Raw genomic sequence first — 19,001 nt, forward strand, 5'->3', positions numbered from 1 at the left:
AAGCTAAAGAATGCTACATCTGTAACATCAGAGGTAAATGTGAGCGTGAACAATTATTCCTGAAACATTGACAATTTATTATTGTGCAAATCAGAAAGAATGAATTAATGACTGAACACAAATTAAAGATCATGTATGACATGTCAATAAGCCAGAACAGCAGTTTATTCCATCAGATATTTAATATAACATAGTAACATAGTTAGTTGTTAGTAAGGCCGAAAAAAGACATTTGTCCATCCAGTTCAGCCTATATTCCATCATAATAAATCCCCAGATCTACGTCCTTCTACAGAACCTAATAATTGTATGATACAATATTGTTCTGCTCCAGGAAGACATCCAGGCCTCTCTTGAACCCCTCGACTGAGTTCGCCATCACCACCTCCTCAGGCAAGCAATTCCAGATTCTCACTGCCCTAACAGTAAAGAATCCTCTTCTATGTTGGTGGAAAAACCTTCTCTCCTCCAGACGCAAAAAATGCCCCCTTGTGCCCGTCACCTTCCTTGGTATAAACAGATCCTCAGCGAGATATTTGTATTGTCCCCTTATATACTTATACATGGTTATTAGATCCCCCTCAGTCGTCTTTTTTCTATAGTAACATAGGCTTTATCTGTTTATAATTATCAGAAATCAGTACTCAGAAAATGAGAACTCACCTGAGAATCCATCATTACAAATACAGGTGTAATTTCCTATAGTGTTAGTGCAGGTTGCATTAGGTGAGCAGATATCATAGGTCTCACATTCATTAATATCCTCACAGTGGAGTCCGTCACCTAAGTAATATAACATGCTTTACAGTTAAAAAGAACTTTTCACCAACTTTGTCATGTTGAACTAGACACAGAATGTAATAGTAGCCTCAGAGTAAATTATTTTTTTTTATTTTATTTTTGTATTTTGCCGCTCTGTTGTGCAGATATTGGCAATCAAATGCAACATCTCTAATGAAACATGTTTTCACAGGTTCTCCGGTTATGGGAAGAGTAAAGGAAAATCTACTGAAAGCAAGAGATTGCCTAATCCCCATATACACTCCTCTAAGGGAAGATACTAGAGATGGTGAGACTTGACTCACATGACCTGGTCCAATGGTCACATCAGCAATTTGTGACTGTCAGACAAAAACCATGAAAACTGCATCCTACCTACAGCATCCCCAGCTCGGTTTTGTTTTAATTAGCAGGCTTGGTTTCAATGTCAAACCGCAACAATGAACTGAGGCCAAATCGGCTAATCACAAGGTGTGCTCGGAATGCCATACGGTGTAGACTGTAAACTCTTACTACCAGGGTCGTCTTTATTTTGCTCTAATTATTGTTTTATCTTTAACATTGCTACTTATGACTTGTATATGAACAGTTGAATAGAAAAGCCTGCAGAATATGTTGCCACTATATAACTAAAGATTATTATTATTATTATTATTATTATTATTATTATTATTAAAAGGCAGTTTGCAGGTCTCCCATCCAACAGCCACAGATTACTAACTGAAACCTGTCCTGTGAATTGATTTGCACCATCTCTAGCAGGTACATAGTATTGATTGCATCTTCTCCAGTGTAGCCTTAAATAACATGAACTTGTAAATTCCATTACTTTTCCATATTGCTGATATTTTCCACTTACCTGTGTATCCAGCATTACATGTACAGATATAACTTCCCACTGTGTTGGTACAGGTGGCGACAGCTGAACAGTTGTTCTTTCCTCCACATTCATCAATATCAGCACAATATGACCCGTTACCTGATGGAAAGAAATGATGACTTATTACTGAAGCCTGTGATTAAGAGCTCATACACACTTGTCTTACAATATGGTCATAAAGGATCATTGGAAGGTGCTAAATTCTGTGGAACAAACTGCAGCCAAAGTCTATTAGTCTGCACTAAAAAAAGGCAAATCATACAGACACGTATCAAAGTCACTTTGTTTTAGTCATTGAGAAAAAAAATTACTACTGGTAAAATCAATCTATCAAAATACTAAATGCAAATATTGTGTGACATCCTCACCCATCATTAATATACAGACTGTTACAGCCTCGTCTGTCAGTGTAATATAATCCTAAATGTGTGTGTCAGGGATGGACTTATTATTGGGGCAACCTGTGCAGCCACACAAGGGTCCAAGTGGTAAAGGCAGTGGCAGACACAGATGGAAGAGGGCCCCTGTGCAAGAACAGTATGGGCCCTCCTTTGGGCCTAAGACAGGATCTACATGCTGATCTGAAGGTGGAATTGGGCCCCCTGACATCTTGGGCCCCTGTGCAAGAACAGTATGGGCCCTTCTTTGGGCCTAAGACAGGATATACATGCTGATCTGAAGGTGGAATTGGGCCCCGTGCGGCTGCACATGTTGCACTATTGATATGCCCACCCCCCAGGGTAAATGGGCCACTATCACCTCCACAGCCCCAAGCAGCTTCAGTCACAGCCATGTAAACCGGTGCTGTTATGATCCGGTGACCTTGGAGCAGCATGAGAACTTCCACTGGAGAAGGGGGTCACTATACTGACCGCAATCCTGAACTTAACACCGAAACTATAAGTAGCCGTGGAGTGTACCTAACAAACCTAGACACCTCGTCACAGCCGGAGGACTAAATACCCCTAAAGATGGAAATAGGAATACTATCTTGCCTCAGAGCAGATCCCCAAAGGATAGACAGCCCCCACAAATATTGGCGGTGAGTCGGAGAGGAAAAAACGTACACAGGCAGAAAAACAGGATTTAGCACAGGAGGCCACTCTAGCTAAATAGGACAGGATAGGACAGAGTTCTGTGCGGTCAGTATTAAAAACCCTTCAAAATATCCACAGCAGAATATACAAAAACTTCCTACATCTAACTAAAGATGTAGGAGCGTATATCTGCAACTCCAGCGAATCATACAATCAGCAGGAATACAAACAAAAACAAGCACACAGCAGTGTGCCACAGACACAAAAAACCAAACACTTATCTTTGCTGAATTTGGCAGCTAGCAGGAGAAGCCAGAAAGTGATCCAACACTTCACAAGGAACATTGACAACTGGCAAGGGCAAATGAATCCTGCACACTTAAATATCCCAGTCCGAACTGCAATCAGCAGATACACCTGGCCAGGACTGTGACTCAGAGACAACTGCATTCCCACCTACAACCACTGGAGGGAACACAAGAGCAGAATTCACAACACGGTGCACTATGATGAGTTAGAAGGCAGTTGGCCCATATGCTGTTCTTGCACAGTATGTGTCATTTACGGTTTTGTCATTGTAATTGGAGAGCTATTAACTGCAGATGCCGACAAGTGAATGGCTGTATATACAGACATCTACAGTGATAAGTGATTACCTTGGTATCCACCATTACATGTACATAAGAGGTCTCCAGTCCTGTTACTACACGTTGCATCAGGAGAACAGATACTGTCATTCTGGCATGGTGTCAGTGGCTCACAGTTATATCCATCACCTAAGAAAAGAGCATAATATAATGAATGATGTATTATAATTACAGGAACATATTTATGGAGCTTAAAATGAAGGTTTCTTTTATAGTTATTAAATTATATTTTACACAGATTACAGAAACACACAGACATTTTGAGTAGGATAACTGCTGCATTGAACAGAATAATAGACTAGACATTAAAATCTAATAAAAAAAAGCAAAACAGGAATTAATGAGATTAATCAGAACTTACCTGAGAATCCATCATTACAATCACAGGTGTAATTTCCTATTGTGTTAGTGCAGTTTGCATTACTTGAACAATCATTGCCGGTCTCACATTCATTAATATCCTCACAGTGGGTCCCATTACCTGATCAATGTAACATGTTTCACTATTATCAGAGGGTAAAACAATAGACGTATATGTGAAAATAAAGATTTACTACTGAAAACATGTAAGTTGTGTAGCAAAGCCAGGTAGGCTAGGGTTAAATCGTAGCTCTACAGTTTCTGATTTGATCACCTGTCTAGCCATTCATATAACTAGGTTAGGGAAGCTGACCACACTGGATGTGTTTTGGAGCTATATAGTGGTCAGAATCTGTCTGAGAAGAGTCTGCACAGGCCGTGTGCAGAGAAACACAAGTATCGTTGGTTGCTATGGACAATAGCCATCTTGTTTGGCCGAGCTGGGACTAGCTCTTTTGTGTATGAGTAGCCAGGATCTGTTCTGTTTACTTAGAACCTGGACACGGCTAGAGATTTATTTTTATTAATTTGTCTCAATAAAAACTGCACGCGTTTGGACCAAAACTGCATTGCTTGTGTGAACGCTACCTATGGCCTGATGCCTACCAGAAAGAGTTAATCCCTACAGTTATTTACTTGCAACTCACAAGATAAGATAAGACTGAACTTCAGTTCATTTTCCACAGGTTTGATGTGAATTGTTAGTAATTTATGTATGAAAGAGTGATAAAAATATTCTTTATAAGATCTAATATATTATTTTTCTATCTCATACGAGCATGATGTTACCATTCTACGGCACAGCAGTGTATCAAAGTGTTGTTTAACATGTCCACCTAGGCTCACCCATTTGTTTTTGACACCCATTAATAAGTACACCTCATTGTATGCATTTTAGTCAGGATACTTATGTAGAAGACTGTCAGTAACTGCACTTTGCCAAACAGTTACATGGAACGTCCAATACTGGACAACTCTTAACTACTACAAAGGGGCCATATCTAATATATAAAGCTGAATGTGTGTGCATGTGTGTATGTCCGGGGTTGGCATCTGCACCGTTGCAGCTACAGCCACAAACTTTTGCACAGTCTCACGTCTAGTGTTGGAGGCAAATTGACAGCTGCCAGATGTGAACAAGGGGGACTTAAAGAGTGAGAGCGATGGCGCCAAAGAGTATATACCATACAGCTGCTAAGGTGGGGCCCCGACATGGGATACTCACCACACACGGGGATATGAACACACTCACAAAATGCGCCACACACTACCACATGCTTGAACACATATACCACCCTCAGCACACATTTCACCACACATACACCAACCTCGCCACATAAAAGTCAAAACACAAAAGTCGCTGCTCAAAACTCGCCACGTGCAAAACTCGCCACATGCAAAACTAGGCTCATGCAAAACTCGCCACACGTGCAAAACTCACCTCATGGAAAACTCACCACACGCAAAACTTGCACACACGGAAAAATTGCCACATGCACAAAAGTTGCAACACATGCAAAAGTTGCCTCACACAAAACTTGCACATACTCAAAACGGACCACACATAAAACTCGCCACGCGCAGAACTCGCCATGCACAAAACTTGCTGCACACAACTTTCTACACTAACCTGTCACATGCAACTCGACACACAAAAAGTTGCTACACGCATGTCGCCACACAAAACTCATCTCACAAAAGTTGCTACATTCATGTCGCCACATGCAACTCAACACACACAACTTGACACACGAAACTCGCCCACAAGTCTGGTATTATCCTTCAAAAATAAAAATCTGATTAATAAGCAGACAAACTACAAGAGCAACAAATGTACCATATAGGAAATCCGGCAGCTGTCATTCACATGACCTGTCTATTATGTGTATGTGTGAGCTAATATATACTGCCAGGGGGAGGGCTTCCTGTTGGCTGGGGATTTATCAGGTTGCCAATTTAGCTTACAAATACTGAGGCAAAAATCCTGAGCAAATAAAGTGTGAATGAGGTCTAATACAGGAGGAGATGACATACAGGTACATAATATATACAGGGGAGGTGACACACAGGTATATTCTATATGCAGGAGAGATGACACACAGGTATATACTGTATACAAGAGAAGATGACACACAGGTATATACTATATATAGAAGATGACATACAGGTATATACTATATACAGGAGGAGATGACACACATATATACTATATACAGGGGAGATAGCACACAGGTATATGCTATATACAGGAGGAGATGACACACTGGTATATGCTATATACAGGGGAGATGACATACAGGTACATATTATATACAAGGGAGATGACACTCAGGTATATACTATATACAGGGGAATGACACACAGGTATATACTATATGCAGGAGGAGATGACACACAGGTATATACTATATACAGGAGGAGATGATACACAGGTATAAACTATAGTATATACTATATAAAAGAGGAGATGACACATAGGTATATACAAGGGAGATGACATACAGGTATATACTATATACAGAAGATGACATACAGGTATATACTATATATAGGAGGAGATGACATACAGGTATATAGCACTGTATATACAGAAGAGATGACATACAGGTATATACTATATACAGGAGGAGATGCCACATAGGTATATACAATATACAGGAGGAGATGACATACAACAGGTATATACTATTTACAGGGGAGACGACATACAGGTATATACTATATACAGGAGATGACATACAGGTGTATACTATATATAAGGGAGATGACAAACATGTATATACTGAGGGGAAAAAGAGGTGTGAGGTGAAAATGAGGAGTGTGAGGTGAAAATGAAAAGGTGTGAGTGCAAAATGAGAGGAGTGAGGAAAAATAGTGGAGTGATCGGAAAATGACAGATGTGAGGTCGAAATGACAAGTGTTAGGGGGAATGAGAGGAGTGAGGGGGGAAATAAGAGGAGTGAGGGGGAAAATGAGAAGTGTAAGTGAGAAAATGAGAGATGTGAGGGGGAAAATGAGAGGCGCGATGGGAAAATAAGAGAAGTGAGGTGCTATAACTAACCACAGATATTTACTATGCCCAGGCAGCGCCGGGCTCTTCAGCTAGTTTAATATAAAAACACATCTTCCATTCTCAGACCATAGATCTTCTGATGACCAAGTGACATTGTTATGTCATGTGATCACAGCAGCCAATCAGAATCCTTTATTATTACGTCAGAACAGACGTTTGCTCTCTTTAGCAGTAAAGAACTGATTGTGCAGGGGGGAACAACCCATTAAAAAAGCTGTAAGCTGGAATCAAAGGCAAATTAGAACTCACCTGAGAATCCATTCTTACAAGTACAGCTGTAATTCCCTATTGTGTTAGTGCAGGTTGCATTGGGTGAGCAGGAATTACCGGTGAGACATTCATCAATATCATCACAGTGGGTCCCGTTACCTGATCAATGTAAAAGGTTTTACAGTTAATTGAGGCTATTTCCTCACAGTTAGGCTATGTTCACACTTACACGGTGCTTTACATTGAGCACTCCGTCTGGGAGCTACGTCTTTTCTTAGAAAGCAGAATTCAGGAGTACAAAATCCTCCCTGATATATTCATTTACTGCAGAGAGACAAACTAAAGATCTACATTCGGACTCTGAGCTCCTTTCTGTCTCTGATCTTCTATTTAGTGGGACACAAAGCCGAGGTGACAACTCGCGGTGCCAGGAAATAAAATGTTTCGTTTTCTGACACCAGCTCTCGTCTTATGGGAAGAATAAAAGGGAAATCTACTGCAAGCTCTCACTGATATCAGTGCCGCTGATAGGGACAATGCCACTTTCATATCAAAGAGACAATTTGAGGTAATTATTAATTTTCTTACTTGAGAATCCATCATTACAAGTACAGATGTAACTTCCTATTGTGTTAGTGCAGGTTGCATTAGGTGAGCAGATATTATTGGTCTCACATTCATCAATATCATCACACTGGGTCCCATTACCTGATGAATATATAATAAATCACTGTTTACTGAGGATATACAGATGTAGCACATACCAGATGCAGCAAAATATTTTAATACAAAAAACTGTAAAAAACTCTACACTTGACATGTTTATTAGCATTTGTAATGTTAAAGGGAACCCGTCAGATGCCCCATGCCCCAAACCCAGCAGCATTCACCTCTGCATGGTTAAGCTCACTAAATAACCAGTCCTGTATAATGTAATTCATTTAAATAAAGGCTTTAAAAAAGTAATTATAATGTCCCCGTTTCCTATGCTAATGAAGGCTTTGACTAGTATATAGAGTGTTAGTTGCGCCAGAATAGTCAGCTTCCTTTCCATGTTATTATCACATCTCTGTGGGCGTCATCGCCAGATCATCCACAACTCGGCTTCAGAGGCATAGTGCGCATGACCGGAAGCCATCTTCTGAACTTCCAGTAATGTGCAGTGTGCCTCATTAGCCTGGAAGGGTACAACCGGCTTCAAAGACACTGTGACACTGCCGAAAGGAACAGCGTTCATGTACGAGATTTACATAAGCTGGCGATGACATCGCGCGTGCAAATTAAGTTATCACGCCCTCAGGGGCGTCATAACATGGAAAGAGGGCGGATTAGTCAGGAGAACTAACACACTATTTACTAGTCAAAGCCCTCATTAGCATAGGAAATGGGGACTGAATTATGTTATACAGGGCTGGTTAGACAGGAGGTTTAATCATTCATAGGTGAATGCTGCTGAGTAGGAGGGCATGGGTGACCTGAGAGGTTCCCTTTAAGTGTCCAGTTACAGCTTCCTATAACATGCCATAGTTAAAGGGGATATCATCACTTTTCAGTTCAATTTTGTAGTTAACTACAGTTTACTATATAAAAAACAAAAATGGAACATGAGAGCGCCCCGCTCGGAGCCACTGAGCTCTCTGATTCTCTGTTGCTCAGTAGCCATGACTTCATTGCTTCAGCCAATGACTGACGTTGGGAGCAGAGGTGGGAACTCACTGGTGGACACAGTGGTGATGCATTATGTGTGAAGCTAAAGAATGCTACATCTGTAACATCAGAGGTAAATGTGAGCGTGAACAATTATTCCTGAAACATTGACAATTTATTATTGTGCAAATCAGAAAGAATGAATTAATGACTGAACACAAATTAAAGATCATGTATGACATGTCAATAAGCCAGAACAGCAGTTTATTCCATCAGATATTTAATATAACATAGTAACATAGTTAGTTGTTAGTAAGGCCGAAAAAAGACATTTGTCCATCCAGTTCAGCCTATATTCCATCATAATAAATCCCCAGATCTACGTCCTTCTACAGAACCTAATAATTGTATGATACAATATTGTTCTGTTCCAGGAAGACATCCAGGCCTCTCTTGAACCCCTCGACTGAGTTCGCCATCACCACCTCCTCAGGCAAGCAATTCCAGATTCTCACCGCCCTAACAGTAAAGAATCCTCTTCTATGTTGGTGGAAAAACCTTCTCTCCTCCAGACGCAAAAAATGCCCCCTTGTGCCCAACTTTGCCAAAAGTCGGCGACTTTTGAAAATGACCGACCCATTTCGCTCAACCCTAGTTATGGCTTCATTGCTTCAGCCAATGACTGACGATGGGAGCAGAGGTGGGAACTCACTGGTGGACACAGGGAAGGAGAGTTCAGCTCGGTTTGTTTTCTTCTACACTGTGTTCCAAATTATTATGCAAATTGGATTTAAGTGTCATAAAGATTTAATTGTTTTGTTTTTCAAATAAACTCATGGATGGTGTTGTGTCTCAGGGCTCAATGGATCACTGAAATCAATCATAAGCACATGTGATAATTCGTTTTCCAGGTGATTCTAATTAAAGGAAAACTACTTAAAAATGTTGTTCCACATTATTAAGCAGGTCACAGTTTTCAAGTAACATGGGAAAGAAAAAGGATCTCTCTGCTGCTGAAAAGCATCAAATAGTGCAATGCCTTGGTCTAGGGATGAAAACATTCGAAATTTTCCAAAAACTTAAGGGTGATCATCGTACTGTTAAGAGATTTGTGGCTGTATCTGAGCACAGATGTTTGTGCTGATAAAGGCATAATGAGGAAGATTTCTGCCAGGCAAGTTCATCAAATTAGGAGAGCAGGTGCTAAAAAGCCATTACAAACCAGCAAACAGATATTTGAAGCTGCTGGTCCCTCTAGAGTCCCTCGAACCTCAAGGTGTAGGATCCTTCAAAAGCTTGCTGTGGTGGGTAAACCTACTATTCGGTCACCCTTAAACAGTGTTCACAAGCAGAAATGGTTGCATTGGGCCCACACATACATGAAGACTATTTTCCAACAGTCTTGTTTACTGATAAGTGTTGAGTAACCCTGTATGGTCCAAATGGATGGAGTAGTGGATGGCCACCTTGTCCCAACAAGGCTGCAACGTCAACAAGGAGGTGGAGGAGTCATGTTTTGGGCCGGAATCATTGGGAAACAGCTGGTAGGGCCCTTTAAGGTTCCTGAAGGTGTGAAAATGACCTCTGCAAAGTATATAGAGTTTCTGACTGACAACTTTCTTCCATGGTCTAAAGGCAGAAACGTGCTTTCAGGAGCAAAATCATCATCATCCATGACAATGCACCATCTCATGCTGCAAAGGATACCTCTGAGTCATTGGCTGCTATGGGCATAAAAGGAGATAAACTCATGGTGTGGCCACCATCTTCCCCTGACCTCAACCCTATAGAGAACCTTTGGAGTATCATCAAGCAAAAGATCTATGAGGGTGGGAGGCAGTTCACATCAAAACAGCAGCTCTGGGAGGTTATTCTGACTTCATGCAAAAGAAATCCAAGCAGAAACTCTCCAAAATCTCACAAGTTCAATGGATGCAAGAACTGTGAAGGTGATATCAAAGAAGGGGTCCTATGTTAACATGTAACGTGGCCTGTTGGGATGTTTTGGAGTTAAATAGCTTTTTTGTTCAGTGAATGTGACCTGTTAATGCTGCAAATTCCACAAATGAGCATTTTCAGTTCTTTAAAACATATCGAATGTTTATAAATTCTACTGTGCCTAATAATTTGGAACAGTGCATTTTAAGTTTTTATTCATTTTGGAGATTATACTGTTATCATTGGGAGGTTTCTCCAATAAAATTCGATGTATACTCTAACGGTTGATTACTTTTATTAGACTGGCTGTCATTTGCACCAACCATTTAGGAAAATCCGATAAAAATGTAATTTGCATAATAATTTGGAACATAGTGTATAGCCGTCTGCTATCGAAATGTAACTGAAAGGGAACAACCCCTTTAATGCATTATGTGTTAAGCTAAAGAATGCTACATCTGTAACATCAGAGGTAAATGTGAGCGTGAACAATTATTCCTGAAACATTTCAACAAGTGATTATAGTGCAAATCAGAAACAAGTATGAATTAATGACTGGACACAAATTGGAGATCATGTATGACATGTCAATAAGCCAGAACAACGGATTATTCCATCAGATATTTAATAGACCATGGATATTTCTGTTTATAATTATTAGAATTCAATACCTGGAAAATGAGAACTCACCTGAGAATCCATCATTACAGGCACAGGTGTAATTTCCTATTGTGTTAGTGCAGGTTGCATTAGGTGAGCAGATATCATAGGCTTCACATTCATTAATATCATCACAGCGGAGTCCATCACCTAATTAATAAAAAATGTTTTACAGTTAAAAACAACTTTTCACCAACTTTGTCACGTTGAACTAGATGCGAAATGTAATGGTAGCCTCAGAGTAAATGAAAATTTTTTTTATATTTTTTATTTTGCCACTTTGTTGTACAGATATTAACAATCAAATGATTTGGCACCTAATGAGATCATTTTCATGAAAGTCCAAGTTGTCGTTATTACAGAGCTGTCAGTGGGGGACAGGGACTTTTTCCCTATGTAGTACATTGCCCAATCATAAGCCAAAAGTAATACATCCCAGAAAAAGAACATGTCCCACAATAGCTTAACCCCTTAATGTCCAATGATGGACACAGTCCGGCATTGTACGCCTCCCCTGTTTAGTGTGGCTTCGGCGATGAGCCCTCTCCTTTTCCTGCATATGACAGCTGATCTGATCAGCTGACATGTACCTGGAACAACAAGTAAAAAAGCCAAACAAAAAATAAGTGTGATTGCACTTTTTTCGAAATTTCACCGCACACGGAATTTGTTTTCAGTTTTCCATTACACGACATGGTAAAACCAATGGAGTTCTTCAAACGTACAACTTATTCTACAAAAAACAAATCTTGCCATGGCCATTGTGATGTAAAAATAAAAAAGTTATGGCTCTGAGAAGAAGAGGAGCAAAAAATGAAAATGCAATACCGAAAATGCCCCTGGTCGATAATGTGTTAAAATATGTTGCTCAGTATGAACCGTTAGTACTTTATTTATGAAAGAAGCAGTTATATTTTCTTTACAAGATCTAATATATTATTTTTCTATCTCATACGAGCATGATGTTACCATTCTACGGCACAGCAGTGTATCAAAGTGTTGTTTAACATGTACACCTAGACTCATCCATTTGTTTTTGGCACCCATTAATAAGTACACCCCATTGTATGCATTTTAGTCAGGATACTTCTATAGCAGACTGTCAGTAACTGCACTTTACCAAACAGTTACATGGATCATCCAATACTGGACTACTCTGCTTAACTGCTACAGAGAGGCCATATCTAATATAAAAACACATCTTCCATTCTCGGACAATAGATCTTCTGATGACCAAGTGACATTATGTCATGTGACCACTGCAGCCAATCAGAATCCTTTATTATTCCATGAGAACAGACGTTTGCTCTCTTTAGCAGTAAAGAACTGATTGTGCAGGGGGAACAACCCATAAAAGAAAGCTGTAAGCTGGAATCAATCAGAACTCACCTGAGAATCCATCATTACAAGTACAGCTGTAATTCCCTATTGTGTTGGTGCAGGTTGCATTGGGTGAGCAGTTATTACCGGTGAGACATTCATTAATATCCTCACAGTGGGTCCCGTTACCTGATCAATATATAATTAATCACAGTTTACTGAGGAGATACAGATGTAGCACATACCACAATGCAGCAAGATATTTTAATATAAAAAAGTAACTTGACACCAAACTTGACATGTTTATTGTCATTTGTTATGCTAAAGGGAACCTGTCAGATGCCCCATGCCCCCAACCCAGCAGCATTCACCTCTGTAGGGTTAACCCTGAATAACCAGTCCTGTATAATGTAATTCAGTTAAATAAATGCTTAAAAAAAGCAAGTACAATGTCCCAGTTTCCTATGCTAATTAAGGCTTTAACTAGTAGATAGGGCGTTAGTTGCCCCAGACTTGTCAGCCCTATTTCCATGTTATCACATCCCTGTGGGCATCATCGCCAGATCTTCCACATCCCGGCTTCAGAGGCATAGTGCACATGACCAGTAGCCATCTTCTGAACTTCCAGTAATGTGCAGTGCGCCTCATTAGCCTGGAAGCGTACAACCGGCTTCATTTCCTAGGCTAATGAGAGCTTTGACTAGTAGTGTGTCAGTTCTCCTGACTAATCCACCCTCTTTCCATGTTATGACGTCCCTTAGGGCATGAGTACTTAATTTGCACGCGCGATGTCATCACCAGCTCATGTAAATCTCGTGCAGGAACGCTGCTCATTTCGGCAGTGTCACAGTGTCTTTGAAGCTGGCTGTACGCTTCCAGGCTTTAGAGGCGCACTGCACATGACTGGAAGTTCAGAAGATGGCTGCTGGTCATGCACACTATGCCTCTGAAGCCAGGATGTGGAAGATCTGGTGATGACCCCATAGAGACGTGATAACATGGAAAGAGGGCTGGCTAGTCTGGGCAACTAATGCCCTATATAATAGTCAAAGCCCTCATTAGCATAGGAAATGGGGACTGAATTATGTTACACAGGGCTGGTTAGACAGGGGGTTTAATCATACATCGGTGAATGCTTATTGCAGCAAGGTTTATTGTAGTATGAACAACAAAACGTTTCGGTCAGTAGCGACCTTCATCAGTTAGAGTATACTAAATTGCAGAGGATGCCTGTGGATCAATTGTACCATCTGTATAAGGCTGATATGAAACTTCTTGTGCAGCATTGGTCACTGCAGGAGAATGGCAATAGTAGTAGTACCTGGAGCAGTCGTGCTCCCTGACGCGGAGTCCACCGATAGTCTAAGGCTAGGGTCACATTGCGTTAGCAGCAGCCCGTTAAGTCTTAACAAAAATGGAACATGAGAGCGCCCCGCTCGGAGCCACTGAGCTCTCTGATTCTCTGTTGCTCAGTAGCCATGACTTCATTGCTTCAGCCAATGACTGACGTTGGGAGCAGAGGTGGGAACTCACTGGTGGACACAGTGGTGATGCATTATGTGTTAAGCTAAAGAATGCTACATCTGTAACATCAGAGGTAAATGTGAGCGTGAACAATTATTCCTGAAACATTGACAATTTATTATTGTGCAAATCAGAAAGAATGAATTAATGACTGAACACAAATTAAAGATCATGTATGACATCTCAATAAGCCAGAACAGCAGTTTATTCCATCAGATATTTAATAGAACATAGTAACATAGTTAGTAGTTAGTAAGGCCGAAAAAAGACATTTGTCCATCCAGTTCAGCCTATATTCCATCATAATAAATCCCCAGATCTACGTCCTTCTACAGAACCTAATAATTGTATGATACAATATTGTTCTGCTCCAGGAAGACATCCAGGCCTCTCTTGAACCCCTCGACTGAGTTCGCCATCACCACCTCCTCAGGCAAGCAATTCCAGATTCTCACTGCCCTAACAGTAAAGAATCCTCTTCTATGTTGGTGGAAAAACCTTCTCTCCTCCAGACGCAAAAAATGCCCCCTTGTGCCCGTCACCTTCCTTGGTATAAACAGATCCTCAGCGAGATATTTGTATTGTCCCCTTATATACTTATACATGGTTATTAGATCCCCCTCAGTCGTCTTTTTTCTATAGTAACATAGGCTTTATCTGTTTATAATTATCAGAAATCACTACTCAGAAAATGAGAACTCACCTGAGAATCCATCATTACAAGTACAGGTGTAATTTCCTATAGTGTTACTGCAGGTTGCATTATGTGAGCAGATATCATAGGTCTCACATTCATCAATATCATCACAGTGGAGTCCGTCACCTAAGTAATATAACATGCTTTACAGTTAAAAAGAACTTTTCACCAACTTTATCACGTTGAACTAGACACAGAATGTAATAGTAGCCTCAGAGTAAATTATTTTTTTTTATTTTATTTTTGTATTTTGCTGCTCTGTTGTGCAGATATTGGCAATCAAAAGCAACACCTCTAATGAGACCCGCAACTATAACTGATGTTTTAATAGTATTCCTCTTCTCATAAGGGCTGAAAGTACATTTTAGGCCCCCTTGACCCCAGGGCCCGGGTGCGGCAGTAACCCATGCACCTGTTAATGTTTCTTTCCTACCTCTAACTAATGACTGAACATTAAAGGTAGATGTGATAAAGAAAATGTTAATCTGCATATACAGGTCCTTCTCAAAAAATTAGCATATAGTGTTAAATTTCATTATTTACCATAATGTAATGATTACAATTAAACTTTCATATATTATAGATTCATTATCCACCAACTGAAATTTGTCAGGTCTTTTATTGTTTTAATACTGATGATTTTGGCATACAACTCCTGATAACCCAAAAAACCTGTCTCAATAAATTAGCATATCAAAAAAAGGTTCTCTAAACGACCTATTACCCTAATCTTCTGAATCAACTAATTAACTCTAAACACATGCAAAAGATACCTGAGGCTTATATAAACTCCCTGCCGGGTTCATTACTCAAAACCCCCATCATGGGTAAGACTAGCGACCTGACAGATGTCAAGAAGGCCATCAATGACACCCTCAAGCAAGAGGGTAAGACCCAGAAAGAAATTTCTCAACAAATAGGCTGTTCCCAGAGTGCTGTATCAAGGCACCTCAATGGTAAGTCTGTTGGAAGGAAACAATGTGGCAGAAAACGCTGTACAACGAGAAGAGGAGGCCGGACCCTGAGGAAGATTGTGGAGAAGGACCGATTCCAGACCTTGGGGAACCTGAGGAAGCAGTGGACTGAGTCTGGTGTGGAAACATCCAGAGCCACCGTGCACAGGCGTGTGCAGGAAATGGGCTACAGGTGCCGCATTCCCGAGGTAAAGCCACTTTTGAACCATAAACAGCGGCAGAAGCGCCTGACCTGGGCTACAGAGAAGCAGCACTGGACTGTTGCTAAGTGGTCCCAAGTACTTTTTTCTGATGAAAGCAAATTTTGCATGTCATTCGGAAATCAAGGTGCCAGAGTCTGGAGGAAGACTGGGGAGAAGGAAATGCCAAAATGCCTGAAGTCCAGTGTCAAGTACCCACAGTCAGTGATGGTGTGGGGTGCCATGTCAGCTGCTGGTGTTGGTCCACTGTGTTTCATCAAGTGCCAATGCTTTATGGTGATGAAGATTTCATTTTTTCAGCACGACCTGGCACCTGCTCACAGTGCCAAAACCACTGGTAAATGGTTTACTGACCATGGTATTACTGTGCTCAATTGGCCTGCCAACTCTCCTGACCTGAACCCCATAGAGAATCTGTGGGATATTGTGAAGAGAAAGTTGAGAGACGAAAGACCCAACACTCTGGTTGAGCTTAAGGCCGCTATTGAAGCATCCTGGGCCTCCATAACATCTCAGCAGTGTCACAGGCTGATTGCCTCCATGCCACGCCGCATTGAAGCAGTCATTTCTGCCAAAGGATTCCCGACCAAGTATTGAGTGCATAACTGAACATTATTATTTGATGGTTTTTTTGTTTGTTATTAAAAAACACTTTTATTTGATTGGATGGGTGAAATATGCTAATTTATTGAGACAGGTTTTTTGGGTTATCAGGAGTTGTATGCCAAAATCATCAGTATTAAAACAATAAAAGACCTGACAAATTTCAGTTGGTGGATAATGAATCTATAATATATGAAAGTTTAATTGTAATCATTACATTATGGTAAATAATGAAATTTAACACTATATGCTAATTTTTTGAGAAGGACCTGTATTATCTGATCAAGTATTGAAAAACAGGAATCTAATAATATTAAAACAAAAGGCCTACAAATGAAACATGTTTTCACAGGTTCTCCGGTTATGGGAAGAGTAAAGGAAAATCTACTGAAAGCAAGAGATTGCCTAATCCCCATATACACTCCTCTAAGGGAAGATACTAGAGATGGTGAGACTTGACTCACATGACTTGGTCCAATGGTCACATCAGCAATTTGTGACTGTCAGACAAAAACCATGAAAACTGCATCCTACCCACAGTGTCCCCAGCTCATTTTTTTTTTTAATTAGAAGGCTTGGTTTCAATGTCAAACCGCAACAATGAACTGAGGCCAAACCGGCTAATCAGAAGGTGTGCTCGGAATGCCATACGGTGTAGACTGTAAACTCTTACTACCAGGGTCGTCTTTATTTTGCTCTAATTATTGTTTTATCTTTAACATTGCTACTTATGACTTGTATATGAACAGTTGAATAGAAAAGCCTGCAGAATATGTTGCCACTATTTAACTAAAGATTATTATTATTATTATTATAAGGCAGTTTCCAGGTCTCCCATCCAACAGCCACAGATTACTAACTGAAACCTGTCCTGTGAATTGATTTGCACCATCTCTAGCAGGTACATAGTATTGATTGCATCTTCTCCAGTGTAGCCTTAAATAACATGAACTTGTAAATTCCATTACTTTCCCATATTGCTGATGTATTATCCTTACCTGTGTATCCAGCATGACATGTACAGATATAACTTCCCACTGTGTTGCTACAGATGGCGACAGCTGAACAGTTGTTCTTTCCTCCACATTCATCAATATCAGCACAATATGACCCGTTACCTGTCACAACACAGAAATGATGACTTATTACTGAAGTCTGTGATTAAGAGCTCACACACGTGTCTTACAATATGGTCATAAAAGATCATGGAGGGTGCTAAATTCTGTGGGAAAAACTGCAGCCAAAGTCTGTTAGATTGCACTAAAAAAGGCAAATCATACAGACACGTATCAAAGTCACTTTGTTTTAGTCATTGAGAAAAAAAATTACTACTGGTAAAATCAATCTATCAAAATACTAAATGCAAATATTGAGTGACATCCTCACCCATCATTAATATACAGAATGTTATAGCCTCGTCTGTCAGTGTAATATAATCCTAAATGTGTGTGTGAGGGACGGACTTATTATTGGGGCAACCTGTGCAGCCACACAAGGGTCCAAGTGGTAAAGGCAGTGTCAGACACAGATGGAAGAGGGCCCCTGTGCAAGAACAGTATGGGCCCTTCTTTGTGCCTAAGACAGGATCTACATGCTGATCTGAAGGTGGATTTGGGCCCCGTGCGGCTGCACATGTTGCAGTAATGATATGCCCACACCCAGGGTACATGGGCCACTATCGCCTCCACAGCCCCAAGCCGCTGCAGTCACAGACATGTAAACGGGTGCACTGTGATGAGTTAGAAGGCAGTTGGCCCATATGCTGTTCTTGCACAGGGACCGTTTCTGTCTGTGTCCACACCGTTATGTGTCATTTGCGGTTTTGTCATTGTAATTGGAGAGCTATTAACTGCAGATGCCGACATGTGAATGGCTGTATATACAGACATCTACAGTGATAAGTGATTACCTTGGTATCCACCATTACATGTACATAAGAGGTCTCCAGTCCTGTTACTACACGTTGCATCAGGAGAACAGATACTGTCATTCTGGCATGGTGTCAGTGGCTCACAGTTATATCCATCACCTAGGAAAAGAGCATAATATAATGAATGATGTATTATAATTGCAGGAACATATTTATGGAGCTTAAAATGAAGGTTTCTTTTAAAGTTATTAAATTATATTTTACACAGATTGACAGAAACACTCAGACATTTTGAGTAGGATAACTGCTGCATTGAATAGCATAACATCATTGCCGGTCTCACATTCATTAATATCCTCACAGTGGGTCCCATTACCAGATCAAAAGCTACAGGAAGCGACTAGAGGCTGTTATTTTTGCAAAAGGAGGATCTACTAAATATTAATGTCACTTTTCTGGTGTGGTGCCCATACTTATGCACCTGTCAAATTTTGTTTGAATGCAGACTGCACATTTTCTGTTAGTACAATAAACCTCATTTCAGCCTGCACTGACCCCTCTGCCACCTCATCACTACCGAA

General features: G+C 40.4%; 1 protein-coding gene across 3 annotated transcripts in view; it reads right to left on the minus strand.

Moving 5' to 3' along the window:
* The window catches only part of LOC138638071 (mucin-4-like), a 369,132-nt gene that overhangs the window by 150,231 nt on the left and 199,900 nt on the right, over nt 1-19,001 (minus strand). For all 3 annotated transcript variants that reach the window (XM_069727053.1, XM_069727055.1, XM_069727054.1), the window contains exons 58-68: nt 18,460-18,579; nt 17,549-17,668; nt 14,780-14,899; nt 12,622-12,741; nt 11,263-11,382; nt 7,576-7,695; nt 7,027-7,146; nt 3,706-3,825; nt 3,354-3,473; nt 1,640-1,759; nt 664-783 (exon numbers count right to left, since the gene is read on the minus strand). In XM_069727053.1, coding sequence (XP_069583154.1) covers nt 664-783; nt 1,640-1,759; nt 3,354-3,473; nt 3,706-3,825; nt 7,027-7,146; nt 7,576-7,695; nt 11,263-11,382; nt 12,622-12,741; nt 14,780-14,899; nt 17,549-17,668; nt 18,460-18,579 — 1,320 coding nt within the window. The remainder of the gene's footprint in view (nt 1-663; nt 784-1,639; nt 1,760-3,353; nt 3,474-3,705; nt 3,826-7,026; nt 7,147-7,575; nt 7,696-11,262; nt 11,383-12,621; nt 12,742-14,779; nt 14,900-17,548; nt 17,669-18,459; nt 18,580-19,001) is intronic.

Source organism: Ranitomeya imitator, chromosome 5 (assembly GCF_032444005.1).
Source record: "Ranitomeya imitator isolate aRanImi1 chromosome 5, aRanImi1.pri, whole genome shotgun sequence".
NCBI classification, from domain to species: Eukaryota; Metazoa; Chordata; class Amphibia; order Anura; family Dendrobatidae; genus Ranitomeya; species Ranitomeya imitator.